We start from the raw sequence: 18,431 nt of genomic DNA, 5'->3' as shown, positions 1-18,431 counted from the left end.
AAGAAGTCATTCAGGATGAAGGTCTTATTCGCTAGCGATCTAACATTGACCAAGGCAGCTCTGATAGGAGCGGCCTGTGTTGCCGGACTGGCCGTCTGAGGTACTCGACTCAGCAGCCGAAGATATCCGTGGTTGACACCACCTCTGCGAGGTCGAGGTGAACATTGTTGAGGAAGCTGGGCCTCCACATCCGTGTGACAACAGGTACCAGTCAGGTGTCAGCAGGCTCCAAGACTCGCCAGGAAACACTGCGACAATAAATTGATCCGCACTCTGCCAAGAGCCTTGGGGAGTCCGATCAGATCCAGGATAGAACGCCAGATATGCTTTAAGCGTCACCAGCTGTCCGCTGCGTTTCCCCCGCCACTTGGAGCGACGTCTCAGGGGAAGTGACGGCAGCTTGTACAGGAGGTGAGCAGGTATCTCTGACTAAAAGGAGGGAGAAAGTTTTCTGTCCACCCTGATCATATTGATCACTGTTCCCACAGAGAATCGGAGATCAAGCAGCGTTTGGCGATCGTAGACCAGCAGAGAGTCAATATTTTGTATAAACAGTGACACAAACAGTAAAAATACAAACAAATTTGACAGCGACGGACGGCTGGCCACACACATGGCGCCATCTTCAATTCACTGATTTCTGCTGGCCACCTGGGGCTCCTGTTCAGGGAGAGACTCTCTTCTGAAAACTTTGCTTCAGGATGCAACCAGGTTCACCACAATGATGTTCTGCTGTGATGGAGAAACACTGAAACAAGCAGCATTTACCTTCTTCCATCTGTTCTCCCATGTTAAAGAAATGAGACTTCTGTTTGGATGTTGATCATCTTTCTCCAAACTGGATTTGTCTCCATAACCCTTTCCTCTTTTTCATGTTTTCCAGATTCATCAGGAAAATCATCCTGACTCAGTCTCTGGAGCTCAGTCTGTTGTTCCAGGACAGACTGTCTCTCTCAGATTAAAGCCAGTTCAAGTGTTAGCAATGAGGTGGACTGTTACCTTCAGAAACTGGAGAATTTCCCAAAACTCCTGATTTATTATTCTACAAGTCGTCAGTCTGGAGTTTCAGATCGTTTTACTGGAAGTGGATCTGGGACTGACTTCACTCTGACCATCAAGGAGTTCAGACTGAAGATGCAGGAGATTATTATTGTCAGCACTGTAATGGTCCCGTTCACACAGTGATACAACGTCGTACTAAAACCTCCTCAGCTGGAGAGGAACTGATCTGAATCAACAGCTGCAGAGAAACTATAACATGTTAGACAGTTTTGTCTTTACACTTGTTATTTTATGCAGTTTGTGCACAATATAAGTCAGAACTAACACTGTTTATTTCAGCTATTAACACATAGACTAATAAACATTACCACATAATCAATAACTTAATTTTGGTAAAAATGCTTAATAATTTGAATATGCTTTGAAAAAAAACCCTTAAGACTGTCAAACTCATACACAGGGTTGGGGAGTAACGGATTACATGTACGGTGTTACGTAATCAGGATACAAAAATGATGGGGATTTGTTGTGGTGGCAGCCCGGCTGACGGTGCGTGTCCTGGTTTTTTCTCCTTTTTATCAGTTTTTCTGCCTTTTCCTTGGTTTTCTGTTCCCTGCCTGCCTCCCTGTTTTTCTCCCCTGTGTGCTCTCTCCCCTTGCTCTGAGCCCAGCCACTACCTGCACCTGATCTCATCAGCCACCTCGTCAGCCTGCCACACCTGCCAGTAATCACCTCACGCCTGCCTGTATTTCATCCCCGGTTCTCCACACCATCCTCGCTTGATCGTTGTTGCTCCATACCCGGTGCCACCCCCACGTTCAGGCTTTCATTTTTCTTGTTTTTTCCCTGTGCCTTGTCGCTGTCATCCCTAACCCTGTCTCTCTGTCTGTTTCCCTCCCAGGTACACTCACCCTCGTCCTCCGTTCAGTCGGCTGGGCTCATCCACCGGCCCTCTCCTCCTCGGACTTCCTCACGGCGTCCTCCCTGTTCCCCGCCTCTCCTCGCTTCCTCGGCCCCAGTGTTCCCCGGCTCCCTGGCCCCCCTGTCTCCTTGGTTCCCCGTGCCTGTGCTTTCCCGACATCCACCTCTTCCTCCACTCCAGTCCCTCTACCCCTTTCTCCCTCAATAAACCTCCTTCCCTCCGAACATTGCATTTGGGTCCTCTCTGTCCCCACACCACACAATCCCACAACAGGGATTACTCATAGGGATTCCTTTAAGCAGAAAGTTTCCACGAATCAAAACGCTGTGCTATTTGCCACTATATATTTTTTTATATACAGTCTGGTAAAAAGCCAAAGCAAGGGTGGGACATGTCGCAGACATTGATTGGCGTTTACAGTTGCCATTGCGGTGAATGTGTGTTTACGCCTCCGACCCATCATGCAGATTCTGGTTCCAGCTCCCAGTGAGTGAACACGCAGCTGGATCAGAACCGAGCACAGCCTCTGAGACCGACAGAGGCCAATTTGACCACTGGGGATACAGTACGAGTGTAGTTTTCTTGCTGGGTTTGGCTCTTGGCCGCTAGCAGCACGGCTAACCGACGAAGTAACCAACCAGATACAGGCAGATAGGCTACAGTTAACAGTTTAACAAAAAGTAAATGTGTAAATCATCTCAGTAAGTTACTGGATTCCCTGTTGGTCGTTGAGGCTGTGTTCAGTCCTGTTCATGCTGTGTTCACTGGGAGGCTGCTGAGCGAGGTTTTGTTACCCGCTCGCCCGGTTACGGTTCCCAATCAGGCACCGCACCCCGTGTACTTAAACACCTTTATAACATTACAGTCTATGGTAAACACTAACACTACCCCGGTGATCCGATCTCCCAGTATGGGCAGAGTAAACTTATTTTACCAGTAGTTGCACAGCTAACTGAGCTAATAACAGCAGCTAGTTAGCTTGTTAAACTTCAACAACAAGTAAAGCTATCTGTCCATCAGGAAACTCAGACACAGAGTTGAGGCAGAGCAGCCGGGGGACATCAGAGAGAAACTAGAAAAATATTTTCTCCATATTTCTAAATTTCTCTTTCAAATAAGATAAGAAAGCTGTGTTTTTGTACAGTAATGAGTGGGGCCCGGCCCCATAAACACTATGCTTCAGCAGCTTTATATTGTTTTCATGCTAAATTAATACAAGTGCAGAGTGAGTAATCAAAATTGTAAAATGTTTTCCCAAATGACAAACTTAAATATCATCAAGAATACCTACAAAACAATGTTTTTGTCATTGATGGGCGAGATACTGCCATAGTGGTGACATAGTGCAAAGCAGATCATATAAAAACATTTAAATATGGATTTTGGGAACAGGAAATTTTGTTATTCTATGTTTCTTTAAAAATACACTGAGCAGAAAACACATCATTGATACATCTCTTGTTTTCATTTGCCTATTTGGCATTGAAATAATGCAAAGTAACTAAAAGTAATCCTCCCAACCCTGCTCACACATGATAAACTACTATATAACAGAGAACGTTTCAGTACAGAGTAGGGCACTGAGCATTATTTCTGTTTAAAATGTTCACATAAAAGTATAAAATCCTGGTGATCTGACTCTAAGAATAATCCAGTCTCTTCGGATTAAATGTTTTAATTTAAGACAACAACAACAACAACAGTTATATGTTTATAATTGCAGGGATACAGCTGATTTGGTAAATGGGATGTGTTAATTGTGCTGACACCAAGAGACAGAAACGGTCGTTCTCATTTGGCGAAGTGATACTGTCTCATTTAAATATTATTTGGTGCAATATATCAAATCAGACTCATGAATGACTTTATGCAGATAATACCTTCCTTTTATAAAAATATACTTTTAATCATTTCTAGGTATGTGTATGTTATCCAAGGATGACATTAGTAATAGCAAAGAACAAAAACCATCAAAAAGTAATATGGTAAAAATAAACTTGTTACTGTGAAACTCACCAATGTTGCTAACTTATATGTCAAAGAAAGGAAGTTTCTGTTATAATCCAGTCTACATGATAAAAATCAATCAACGATCAACACAAGCACATTAACCACCTGAGGTCCATATTGAAACATCTCATGAGAGAAACTGAGAACCAGACAGACTGAGAGCAGTAGCAGAGTAAAACCAGTAGCAGAGTCCCAGTGAATCGGGTGTAAAAAAAGATCAAACTTGAAAAACAAACTGTCAAAATCACTGGATCAGTTTACTACCAGACTTCTCAATGTTCTCTCCATGTAAATATGTAAATATGTAGGGCAGCGTTCTCGGCACTGAGGGTGAAACACCATATGTATGTATATGAAATATATATGTCTACTGTTGATGAGTTGAAAAGTGGATAAGTTAGAGGTAACAACATAAATAATAATAATAATATATATTTGTTTAGTTTTTAAAATAGAATATTTATTTCCATGTAAAGATTATTTAAATGTAATTTGAAATTCAACTAAGACAACTACGCTCCTGATCTGTTACCTTCACAATAACATGAATGAAAACAACTAATTTCATGAACTGGTCTTTATTGTGTAGAAATAACAATCAAGTAAACAAACTTTATCCATGAAACGTGATTAGAGAGTGACAGAAGGAAAGAAGGAGACAGACGTATACCATATACCAGCTTCAGCCTCCGCTCTTGACTTGTCATTTCTTTATTTGAGAAAATCTGGATATTATATACAACCAAATCTGTCGTCAATGCGCATTAAAATAACGTCACTATTCATTGTCAGCAGACCATATTAAACTCATTTTCCACATTGGAATGAAAAACAAAATCACTGAAACAGTTTATTACCAGATTTTTAGTATCCTCTTCATGTAAATATGTAGATCAACGCTCTCAGCACTGAGGGGGAAACACCATGATATGTTGAGGACAGCTACAGCTCACTGACTCTGTGAAGAATCACACTGCAGATACTGAAACTATGATGATCAGGTGAGATTCAAACCCAGGCTGCTGCAGTAAGGAGTCAACCTTGTTCATGGGGCGCGACCTCTACCCACTGTTACTTTCAGTATAACAGAAATGAAAACAACTGATTTGATGAACTGGTCTTTATTGTGTAGAAATAATCAAAATTAAATCCAGTAAAAAACTTTAACCATGAAACATGTGATTAGAGAATCACTTAAGGAAAGAAAGAGACACAGACACAGAGAGAGTTACAGAGTTCAGAGAGCAGAGTAAAACCAGTAGCAGAGTCCCAGTGAGTCAGGTCAGGACTGGGAACACTGGTCTCTCCTCAGTGTCTCTGAGACCAGAGCCTGGGAGCCCTGGGTGGCCTCACAGGTCACAGAGCCCACCTTCCTCCACTGGTCTGCAGGGAGCCTCAGGGTGCTGCTCCAGCTGTAGCGGCCGTCCTTCTCCAGCACCCCGGGGCTCCTGCTCTCCTCCCAGCTGCTGCTGCTGCTGCTGCCGTCCACCTTCCAGGCCAGACTCCAGTCTGAGGGGAAGCCCTTGTTGGCCAGGCACATGAGCGTGGCCTTCCCCTGCTGCAGCTCCTCACTGGAGGGGGGCAGCACCGTCAGGGTGGGACGGACATCACCTAGGAGACACCAATCAGCTTAGAGGACACCTTTACTGTGTGAGAGCTGATTTTCTCCTTTAAGGAGTTTCTGTCAGATGGTTTTTCTGCTCCACCAGTCACTCACTCACACATTGTTTCACTTCCCTTTAAGAAGCCTCTCATGCAAATCAGCACAGAGAGAATCATCATACAGAACGACCTGAAATATATCAAACTACACTGGAAATAAAATATCAAACTTTCTTATCAAGATCATCGAAAAACTTGACTGTACAATAATTTATTCAGTGGAAACCAAAACAGAAATGAACTGACAACAATCAGATGTTCTTCATCTGGATTTTAAAGTGTTTCTTCACTTACATTAACAGCTATAATGATGAGTTGAACCACTAGATACAGTTTAAACGTCGTTACTTCAAGTGCAAATTCAGTCACACAGGTATCACTGCTCAGCTGTATCACTTCACTTACTGACAGATACACTGACCACTGTGTTGAAAGTAGTGCCAGTTGTCCTTTCACTATTAATATGGAAATATTGTATTCTTTTTCCAAATTCATAACAATAGGCAACATTTTCAAAACACCCATATTTATCTTTACTTCAATTTTACATGAAGAAAGTGAATTGTATTTAATCACAACAACAGCATTTTAAAATTAACTAATCTAAGCATTTTTACATTAAGATTAAAGTTTTATATTTTCTCCACTTCAAGTTGATTACATTTCATTTTGACAGGACTGTGTGAAGAACAGTTTAGTTAAGCTGCTCTGAGTTAGCCTCCATGGTAAAGGAAGAGAAATAAAAACATGAACAATAAAAGTTTCATAATTAAAACAAGATATATTTATCTGCCTTAAACATTGAAAAGTTGAATTTAAAGCAGGACTTGATAATATTGTATTTAGTATTTGAGCAGAAACTTACTTCCAACATCCAGTCTGGTTCCTCCACCAAAAGTCCACCACAGTGATACAAACTCATTGAGCCGCCGTACAAAAACCTCTCACTGTAGAGAGACACGGCTCTCTGACTTTGTCATACTGAACTAAAGCTACAAGCCCTCAAGATGCAACTTTACCATTAAGGTTGGAAATAATGATTTCTGCTGTGGCTTAATATTGTATATTTACTATTTATATAATGAGTTGGTAAATTTCTCTTACTAAAGTGAACTTTGTTTCTTAGTGCAAATAATTTTAATAAACTTTATACATTAATATGGAAAGTCAAACAGTTTTCTGGCATGCTGATTATAAAAGTTGAAAAATAGCTATTGAAATAAAAGTTTTGTTAAAGGTTTGACTTACTTCCAACATCCAGTCTGGTTCCTCCACCGAACGTGTACCACAGTGATACAAACTCATTGAGCCGCCGTACAAAAACCTCTCACTGCAGAGAGACACGGCTCTCTGACTTTGACACAAACAAACTCACCAAAAATAGTTTCTGTTTGTAACATTTTATCAGCTGACATGTGAAAATATGACTGTTTTAATTTGATATGTTAATTTTAGGGCTGCGTTAACGCATTATTATCGCATTAAATCATTCATTAATTAACGGTGACAGTTTTTTTAAATTACTATTTTGAAAGTCCGTTGCTCACTGGCTCTGAATACACATAGGCCTACAATCAAACCATGGGTCACAGGAGAGGTGGGATGTTGATCAGCCTGCAAAATAACCCAAACAAGCAGCGGAGAGGCTTCTGCAGGTTTCTCAGGTGAACAGACAGGGAGACAGCTCTCTGCCAGTGAACGGCAGGCGCTCTATGGATAGTAACCATGGCAACGGCCTCTGTGCGCTACACAGCCGCAGCCTTTAACTTAAATTAAAATTGTACACAGACTAACTTTACCTGATAGGCCTGCATTTAGTTTTGCGGGGATGCTCTGCCATGTGAATTCCCTCCTGTTGATGTCCTGATAACTATTTAGATTCTGGAAACTCACAAACAGCGAGGATCAGTCTCTCTTCCAATGATTTGTGCTGCGCATCTCGTACAAAAAGTTCAAGGCAATTCAACTTTGGCAGCAGGCGGGCGTGTGCGTGAGGCGAGCACGACCACGACAGTTTCACGGGAACCCCAGTACACCTTGTGCTCGACCACTTCACCTCACTGTAACAGGGACACTTTCTACTGAACATAGACTGTTTCTATGTTCCCAATCCCAAGAAAACTGGACTCTGATGGTAACTTGTTTCAACAAGCTAGATAAAAGGTAATTCCCTGGCAGTGGTAAATAGCTGTGGTTTAATATTTGATTTGATTACATTAATGTTGAAGTTGAGATTTACAAAAAAATATTTTATTGCTATGTAAAGGGAATACTGCTGGTAAAAAGCTCTTTGCAAACCACATGTTTTTGCATTTTTGTGTATGTAGCAGTACCAGTAAATCAAGCAATACACTACTTTAGAATTCATTATTAAATTTTCAATTTTCAAGAAAATCATATTAAAAAATTTAATCGTTGCCCAGCACTAGTTTATTTTAAATTAAATTTACATTTTTACAGGTTTTTTAAAAATCTTATCAATTGATAAATTGATATATCCATTGATAAACAGCATCATCAGAGTAATCCAAGTCCCTGCTGGAGTCAGTCAGAGCATTTCCATAGAGAGCCACTTTGCATCAGCAGCACCATGCTCCAGTGCTCTGGGAGAGTTTATAGTCCTGAGAGTTGAACACTGGATGACTGACAGCTGTCCTTCATGACAACAGAAGCCACAGAAATCCTCCTCATCAAAAACATGACTTTGATCTGCGTCCTCATCTGGACTCTCCTCTGCTGCTGCTTCACAGGTAAAGTCCAGAGAATCAAACTCCTCTCCTCTATGAACATCCGTCCCTCTGAAATGAAGCCCACAAAACCATGACGCTGCTTTATGTTTTTGTCTCTGTATCCTCAGAGTCCAGAGGACAGGTCACAGTGACTCAGCCTGGAGCAGTGAGCTCTGCTCTGGGAGGCTCCGTCTCCATCAGATGTACGACCAGTCAGAATGTTTACAATTCTAACTGGTTACACTGGTACCAACAGAGAGATGGAGAAACTCCTAAACTCCTCATTTACTATGCTAGCACTCGAGCATCAGGGATTCCAGGTCGTTTTACAGGCAGTGGATCAAACTCCGACTTCACTCTGACCATCAGTGGAGTCCAGACTGAAGATGCAGCAGTTTACTACTGTCAGAGTGGTCATTGGATCAACAGTCAGTATGTGTTCACACAGTGAAAAAGCATCATACGAAAACCTCCCTCGGTCAGACTGAACAGAAACTGAACTGAGTGCTGCAGCTGGAAGCTACTGCAGAGACTGATACACTTCACTGAGGACACACACACACACACACAAACACACACACACGTCATCTATGAGGTTGAAGATTTCACAACTTTTGCTTTAACCACCTCTGAACATGTAACAAAATAATATTATAAAAATATGAAATCAACTTTCTCCATCACAGCTTCTCATCATCCATTCATGTCTTTTTATAATCCCACTGTCTTTTCTGATTTGCCCAATAATCCTGAGTAGCCAGCCTGGGAAAGCAGATAAGACGATAAAGTCTTGTTCATGACCTTTGACCTCAGCCTCATACTGGATTAAAGCAATTTCAACAATATACATTTAATTAGAAATATGAAGACACATATCGACATCAGAAACATTCAGGATCAGAGACTGCCCAAAAAAACCAGTACATCCCTGAAAGCACAAAATAGTATTTTAAATATATAAACTTCAATCATAAAAATTCAAAAGAAAGAAGTAACCTTCTTGATATAACTATATCCGCATATACTAAAGAATATGGAATAACACATTTTCTCCAACATGCAAATCAAAACTCCACAAATACACTGAGACTAAATTTTTATTCTTAACCTTGGAAACAGCAAAACAAACATCAACAACATCCATCCACTAACTGTTGTGGAGCTTTCAATCACATCACATGATCTTTCTTAGCAGATGGAGTCACCCAGTTTTCATGGAAATGTAGATTTTCAAATTCCTATTTCTCTGAGCATTTTTAGAACTTCATGTTCATGTTAGCCCTGCGATGGACTGGCGGCCTGTCCGGGGTGTACCCCGCCTTTTGCCCGATGTCAGCTGGGATTGGCTCCTGCCCCTGCGACCCTGTACGGAGGATTAGCGGTTGACGATGGATGGATGATCACGTTGGCTTCAAAGTTAAAATATTCCATGACAGCTGGGTGAACTCCATCTGCTGAGGAAGATCATGTCATAAAAATAGTAATGTAACTGATGATGACTTCCATGTTTTCTGGTTGGAGTTTCTCGAGGAAGCTCTCTGAGATCGTCGGCCTCAGAATCCCCTCAAACACCCAACACTACTTTACTTGAAGAAACTTCCATATTACAGACACCTAAAGATGTCGAAACTACATTGATATTAATGTCACTAATCATTGTCTAAAACACCATATTACCATATTACATGTAGGGAAGTTTTCAGTATCCTCTACATGTAAATATATAAATATGTAGATCAACGCTCTCAGCACTGAGGGGGAAACACCATGATATGTTGAGGACAGCTACAGCTCACTGACTCTGTGTGTTTGCATATGTGTCCTGCCTCTCTGCTCCCAGCCGTTAAGAGGCCAGTGTTGATCAGTGGCTGTCCAGGCCTTTCAGAGCCACTGACACGCCGGCAGCACAATGATGATGTCACTGATTCTACTGCTGGCCACCCTGGGGCTCCTTGTTCAGGGTGAGACTCTCTTCTGAAAACTTTGCTTCAGGATGCAACCAGGTTCACCACAATGATGTTCTGCTGTGATGGAGAAACACTGAAACAAGCAGCATTTACCTTCTTCCATCTGTTCTCCATGTTAAAGAAATGAGACTCTTCTGTTTGGATGTTGATCATCTTTCTCCAAACTGGATTTGTCTCAATAACCCTTCTCCTCTTTTTCATGTTTTCCAGATTCATCAGGAGAAATCATCCTGACTCAGTCTCCTGGATCTCAGTCTGTTGTTCCAGGACAGACTGTCTCTCTCAGATGTAAAGCCAGTACAAGTGTTAGCAATGAGGTGGACTGGTACCTTCAGAAACCTGGAGAATCCCCTCAACATTTGATTTGTTATGCTACAACCCGTCAGTCTGGAGTTTCAGATCGTTTCAGTGGGAGTCAGTCTGGAACTGACTTCACTTTGACCATCAGAGGAGTCCAGACTGAAGATGTAGGAGTTTATTACTGTCAGCAGCTTCCCGTTAACACAGTGATACAACGTTTTATCAGATGTAAAAATATAGCCTTACTAAGAAAATTTCTCTGTGTTATTATAACATAAGTAAATGAATTTATCAGATTTAAAAACCCTCATTACTTCATCAATCAAAGATCCAACATTTCAAGTAAATAACAAAGACAAATATCAGAAAGTGCAGAAAGCTGCTAATAACATGAGGGACAGATGTGGCATTTGATAAAACAAATAGTCCAGCTGCACACAGCCTTGCAGAGGGGATACATCCAACTAATGAGAGATAGTTTGATTACCTGCAAAATGCAGACGTATAGGCTACTGGAGCCTAAGCCTAGTTCACACTACACAATTCTTAGCCCGATTTGCCGCTCGGCGACCGTCAGGCTGTGATCAGGAGTAAATCAGCGGTTGATCGGTGTGAACTACTCAAAGACGCATCAAAACGCCTCCTCAACACATTTCTGCCATATCGCCGACATCTGCCAGATATCTAGCACGCCAAATATCTGGAGGAGTCGGCCGACTCGACATCCACATCCAGCCAATGAGAGCAGGCAGCTGGCAGAGCAGGCAGCTACTTTTTCACCGCAATACACTTTTTACTCACCTCCGGCTTTCTCTGTAGCTCAGACAATCCCTGCTACCTGTGTGTCCTAATGCATTCTTTCACCCAGATTCTTTGTCTTTGTAATTGCTGTCTTTATAATAACAAACAACAGCTGTTTTGTATGTAGGTTCGCGTCATTTCCCATTTTGTGTGTTTTCTTGACAAAACGTGGTTTGGAAACCAGCATCAGGTGACACAGTCATTGTCAGCTCGTGTAGTCTGTGACCCCCTGTCACAGATCAGTCACGTAGTGTGAACGCCACAACGACTTCAAGACCCCCGTCACAAGACGGCAAGTTGTGCCGTGTGAACGGCACGGCCATCGGCCGACGCTGTCTGTTGTCTGCACGAGCCTTAAATAACGTTGATCCATCATCACTGATACTGTCTCATAACACAAAAGACATAGGCCTAGCCTACCGGGTTTTCTCCTTGAATCACAAACATGTATTCACTTTCCCACCATTCATGAGTTTGCCTTCCTTCTGCATAAAGTTTTCTGGTCTTGGACATTTAGGGATTGTTTGTATACATTTCTCATCTCCACTTGTCGGAAAAACCACCGTAGTGGGTGTAGAAACATCGCAATCTAGTGGCGGGATGCCGTCACTTCTCGGGTCACAAATTGACATGCATTGTAGGAGATGTAGTTTATGGCAGCATAGACTTTTATTTTCAGACAATCATGAATCTTTAAAGCTTTCACGGGCCACATAAAATGATGTGGCGGGCCTTGAGTTTGACACATGTGCACTAGGTCTTTCAATATTAATACAGTATAAAAGAAACAACAGCACAACAAAAGTGTAACAAAATCATAGAAATTCATCATGTGAAAGAATTACTGTCTTGTTGTCATTGTTGAAAGTTTTCCCTCTCCTAAACAGGAGCAGCGGCCAGAGCCTAATATCTAACACTAACCAATTCTTCTTCTTCCTTTTTAGTTTTAGCCTTACTAGAAAACTACAGAGTGCTGGTGTTGTAAAACTGTAACTGTATCACTAATGAAATATTGTGGTGAAGCAAGACACTGGTTCATGAAAGGTTTCACAACACACCCTCACAACTTTTGTCAAACATGCTCAATCTGCCTAAGACACAACACAGGGAGGGGATTACAGGTTTCATTAGCAGCACATCCACCACCAGATGAACTGTTTAACCACCTTATGAGGGAGGTTTTTATCTAAACCCAAGCAAAGGAAAAAAGTACTGTTGATGATAGTTGATATGTTTCCAAAATGGATAGAAGTTTTTCCCTCTCCAGCAACAAAGCCGATGCAGTCTCCCGCCAGGAGGTTTTGTGGTGGTTGTGGAGGCTGAAAGAGCTACATGGATACATACCAGCCACTGCAGGAAGGTGCCTGCACCAGAACAGTAACAGATCAACAAGCGTGCACAATCAGCAACTGAACCACTGTTTTCCCTGACCTTGTGTTGTGAGTGAAGGAGGGATTGGGAACGCTTAGGCACCCTTTGTCTCGGACTCACAGGCTGTTAGACAGCAAACATCAACACAAGGGAGCTAGTGGGAAAACTCCTGGTCTCACCACTGCTGATTTAAGAGTGAGTAGCATGTTTGTCTCTGGAAGGAGACATCCATGGGACCCAGTCAGACACCCAGACATGTGTGGGCCTACGAGGAACAACACAGATGTTTGCTGCCATTGCAATAGCATTAACAGTCCTCTGTTGCAGTTCTTAGATCACAAGCATGATGCACAAAAGCCACCACAACAGAACACCACAGTGAACTACACACAGGCATTGACATCACATAGCAGTGTTAGAGGCAAGAGAAGCACCCAAAGAGGCTGGGATGCTTGGATAATTTTAATAACTCCTCTTGTACGTTTGTGCCCAACAATACAGCTCCAGATGGTTCGGTGACCCCAGTGCTGGAAGGAATGCGTTCGCTACGAGAAGAACTTGCAGAGAACTCTGAAGTGGACACTAAATGTTTGACTGGTCTGATTCTGTATTTGCTAAATAAAAAGCCTTAGTGATGCCCATACTAGCAGGCCTAATGATTGCTGTAGCGCTGTTACCTCTCTGTGGATGTTGCATTATTCCATGTGCCAGAGGTTTGACTGTAAGAGCTATTGATAAATGTGTGTCTATTCAAATGATCACACTCCATGAACAAGTGAACATGCCATTGTTGCAGCAGCAGAACTGTGATGAAAGGAAGGACCCAGATTCGTTGTCTTGGTTAAACTGGTGTAGATGCCTTTCTATGACCTGATGATCTTTTTGTAATGCTGTATATTCTTGAGTGACCAAAGAATGCTCACAAGGGAGGAGTATGTGATGGAATTTGATATTTGTGTTTACTGTTTCACCCTGCATGCTCCATCAGAATAGACCAATGTGTCACTGTGTGGTATATGCAACACTGACATAAAATCTTTGGTTTGAAAATCTGAGATAAGAACCATCTCATGTCATATTTTTTAATCCTTGAAACTGTATTGAGTAATGTAGATTTGTACAAACTACATTTTAAATGAATTCATGAAAACACCCGCTTTCATTCTTTCATTCACACCTTGTTTATACCTGCATTTAGAAAGTTCTCTTAATGCAGCTATAAAGAGAAACTTTACAGTGTCTCTGCTAAACAGAGACTCTGTAAGGTGAGACTCAAGGAGAACAAGAAATACCTCAGATATAATCCTGCACTGATAAAATGAAGGAAAATGCATCTTTGTTGGTAAAAAATAAAACTATCATGAAATATTATTTAATTTGAAATAACTTTTTTTATTTTCTTACAGTGTTAACAGCATGAGCATTATTGCATCAATGAAGCTTCACTACTTAAAGTTGAATATTGTTAATATGATCTGATGACAGAGTAACAGAGTACAGTCACTATAACAGAAATGAAAACAACAAATTTGAATGAACTGGTCTTTATTGTGTTGAAATAATCCAAATTAAATCCAGTAAACAAACTTTAACCATGAAACATGTGATTAGAGATGACTTAAGGAAAGAAAGAGACACAGACACAGAGAGAGTTACAGAGTTCAGAGAGCAGAGTAAAACCAGTAGCAGAGTCCCAGTGAGTCAGGTCAGGACTGGGAACACTGGTCTCTCCTCAGTGTCTCTGAGACCAGAGCCTGGGAGCCCTGGGTGGCCTCACAGGTCACAGAGCCCACCTTCCTCCACTGGTCTGCAGGGAGCCTCAGGGTGCTGCTCCAGCTGTAGCGGCCGTCCTTCTCCAGCACCCCGGGGCTCCTGCTCTCCTCCCAGCTGCTGCTGCTGCTGCTGCCGTCCACCTTCCAGGCCAGACTCCAGTCTGAGGGGAAGCCCTTGTTGGCCAGGCACATGAGCGTGGCCTTCCCCTGCTGCAGCTCCTCACTGGAGGGGGGCAGCACCGTCAGGGTGGGACGGACATCACCTAGGAGACACCAATCAGCTTAGAGGACACCTTTACTGTGTGAGAGCTGATTTTCTCCTTTAAGGAGTTTCTGTCAGATGTTTTTTCTGCTCCACCAGTCACTCACTCACACATTGTTTCACTTCCCTTTAAGAAGCCTCTCATGCAAATCAGCACAGAGAGAATCATCATACAGAACGACCTGAAATATATCAAACTACACTGGAAATAAATAACAAACTTTCTTATCAAGATCATCAAAAACTTGACTGTACAATAATTTATTCAGTGGAAACCAAAACAGAAATGATCTGACAAGAATCAGATGTTCTTCATCTGGATTTCAAAGTGTTTCTTCACTTACATTAACAGCTATAATGATGAGTTGAACCACTAGATACAGTTTAAACGTCGTTACTGTTCAAGTGCAAATTCAGTCACACAGGTATCACTGCTCAGCTGTATCACTTCACTTACTGACAGGTACACTGACCACTGTGTTGAAAGTAGTGCCAGTTGTCCTTTCACTATTAATATGGAAATACTGTATTCTTTTTCCAAATTCATAACAATAGGCAACATTTTTAAAACACTCATATTTATCTTTACTTCAATTTTACATGAAGAAAGTGAATTGTATTTAATCACAACAACAGCCATTATTGTGGAGAGCATTTTAAAATTAACTAATCTAAACATTTTTACATTAAGATTAAAGTTTTATATTTTCTCCACTTCCAAGTTGATTATATTTCATTTTGACAGGACTGTGTGAGGCACAGTTAGTTAAGCTGCTCTGAGTTAGCCTCCATGGTAAAGGAAGAGAAATAAAAACATGAACACTAAATGTTTTATAATTAAAAGATAAGATATATTTATCTGTCTTAAACTTTCAAAAGTTGAATTTAAAGCAGGACTTGATAATATTGTATTTAGTATTTGAGCAGAAACTTACTTCCAACATCCAGTCTGGTTCCTCCACCAAAAGTCCACCACAGTGATACAAACTCACTGAGCCGCCGTACAAAAACCTCTCACTGTAGAGAGACACGGCTCTCTGACTTTGACAGACTGAACTAAAGCTACAAGCCCTCAAGATGCAACTTTACCATTAAGGTTGGAAATAATGATTTCTGCTGTGGCCTAATATTGTATATTTACTATTTATATAATGAGTTGGTAAATTTATATTACTAAAGTGAACTTTGTTTCTTAGTGCAAATAATTTTAATAAACTTTATACATTAATATGGAAAGTCAAATAGTTTTCTGGCATGCTGATTATAAACGTTGAAAAATAGCTATTGAAATAAAAGTTTTGTTAAAGGTTTGACTTACTTCCAACATCCAGTCTGGTTCCTCCACCGAACGTGTCCCACAGTGATACAAACTCATTGAGCCGCCGTACAAAAACCTCTCAGTGTAGAGAGACACGGCTCTCTGACTTTGACACAAACAAACTCACCAAAAATAGTTTCTGTTTGTAACACTTTATCAGCTGAATTTAATTTAACATTAATGTTAAGGGTTGGGCACGTTAACGTATTATTATCGCATTAAAGCATTCATTAATTAACGGCGACAGATTTTTAAATTATTATTTTGAAACTCCGTTGCTCACTGGCTCTGAATACACATAGGCCTACAATCAAACCATGGGTCACAGGAGAGGTGGGATGTTGACCAGCCTGCAAAATAACCCAAACAAGCAGCGGAGAGGCTTCAGCAGGTTCTCAGGTGAACAGACAGGGAGACAGCTCTCTGCGAGTGAACGGCCGGCGCTCTATGGATAGTAACCATGGCAACGGCTTCTGTGCGCTACACAGCCGCAGCCTTTAACTTAAATTAAAATTATACACAGGCTAACTTTACCTGATAGGCCTGCATTTAGTTTTGCGGGGATGCTCTGCCATGTGAATTCCCTCCTGTTGATGTCCTGATAACTATTTAGATTCTGGAAACTCACAAACAGCGAGGATCAGTCTCTCTTCCAATGATTGTGCTGTGCATCACGTACAAAAAATTCAAGACAATTCAACTTTGGCAGCAGGCGGGTGTGTGCGTGAGGCGAGCACGACCACGACAGTTTCACAGGAACCCCAGTACACCTTGTGCTCGACCACTTCACCTCGCTGTAACAGGGACACTTTCTACTGAACATAGACTGTTTCTATGTTCCCAATCCCAAGAAAACTGGACTCTGATGGTAACTTGTTTCAACAAACTAGATAAAAGGTAATTCCCTGGCAGTGGTAAATAGCTTTGGTTTAATATTTGATTTGATTACATTAATGTTTAAGTTGAGATTTACAAGAGATATTTTATTGCTGCTGTGTAAAGGGAATACTGCTGGTACATTTTTTTTCTCTAGCAATTAACTAAAATAACTCAAAATATTTCTAGAAGCATAAAACCAAAATCATATAAAAGAGTTTTTTTAAAAATATTAACAATACTCTGATAAAGTGATGGATCCACTGATAAACAGCATCATCAGAGTAATCCAAGTCCCTGCTGGAGTCAGTCAGAGCATTTCCATAGAGAGCCACTTTGCATCAGCAGCACCATGCTCCAGTGCTCTGGGAGAGTTTATAGTCCTGAGAGTTGAACACTGGATGACTGACAGCTGTCCTTCATGACAACAGAAGCCACAGAAATCCTCCTCATCAAAAACATGACTTTGATCTGCGTCCTCATCTGGACTCTCCTCTGCTGCTGCTTCACAGGTAAAGTCCAGAGAATCAAACTCCTCTCCTCTATGAACATCCGTCCCTCTGAAATGAAGCCCACAAAACCATGACGCTGCTTTATGTTTTTGTCTCTGTATCCTCAGAGTCCAGAGGCCAGGTCACAGTGACTCAGCCTGGAGCAGTGAGCTCTGCTCTGGGAGGCTCCGTCTCCATCAGATGTAGGACCAGTCAGAATGTTTATAATGGGAACTATTTGCACTGGTACCAACAGAGAGATGGAGAAATTCCTAAACTCCTCATTTACCTTGCTAGCAATCGAGCATCAGGGATTCCAGATCGTTTTACAGGCAGTGGATCAAACTCTGACTTCACTCTGACCATCAGTGGAGTCCAGACTGAAGATGCAGCAGTTTACTACTGTCAGAGTGCACATTACATCAACAGTCAGTGGTTGTTCACACAGTGAAAAAGCGTCGTACAAAAACCTCCCTCAGTCAGACTGAACAGAAACTGAACTGACTGCTGCAGCTGGAAGCTACTGCAGAGACTGATACATTTCACTGAGGACACACACACACACACACACACACACACTGTCATATGTGAGGTTGAAGATTTCACAACTTTTGCTTTAACCACCAATGAACATGTACCAAATAAGCTCAATTACAAAAAAATATGAAATCAAATTTCTTTCTCCATCACAGCTTCTCAACATCCATTCATGTCTTTTTATGATCCCACTGTCTTTTCTGATTTGCCAAATAATCCAGAGTAGCCAGCCTGGGAAAGCAGATAAGAAAATTCTTGGTCACGACCTTTGACCTCAGCCTCATACTGGATTAAAGCAATTTCAACTATATACATTTAATTGGAAATATGAAGACACAGATTGTCATCAGAAACATTCAGGATCAGAGACTGCCCAAACAAAACCAGTACATCCCTGAATGCACAAAATAG

The 18,431-nt window shown here is 41.4% G+C and overlaps 1 gene segment (V, D, J or C); it reads left to right on the top strand.

Annotated features, from left to right (window-relative positions):
* Window positions 1-8,294: 8,294 nt before the first annotated feature.
* On the top strand, window positions 8,295-8,776 carry LOC119907644. The segment is given in 2 exon segments: window positions 8,295-8,346; window positions 8,454-8,776. Coding segments are annotated over 2 exon segments (375 nt in total).
* Window positions 8,777-18,431: the final 9,655 nt, after the last annotated feature.

Source organism: Micropterus salmoides, unplaced genomic scaffold (assembly GCF_014851395.1).
Source record: "Micropterus salmoides isolate LMB-PRFRI ecotype aquatic unplaced genomic scaffold, ASM1485139v1 Ms_hic_scaffold_17, whole genome shotgun sequence".
NCBI lineage: Eukaryota > Metazoa > Chordata > Actinopteri > Centrarchiformes > Centrarchidae > Micropterus > Micropterus salmoides.
The sequence above is the reverse complement of the archived record's forward strand: the minus strand, read 5'-3'. Positions and strand labels throughout refer to the sequence as shown.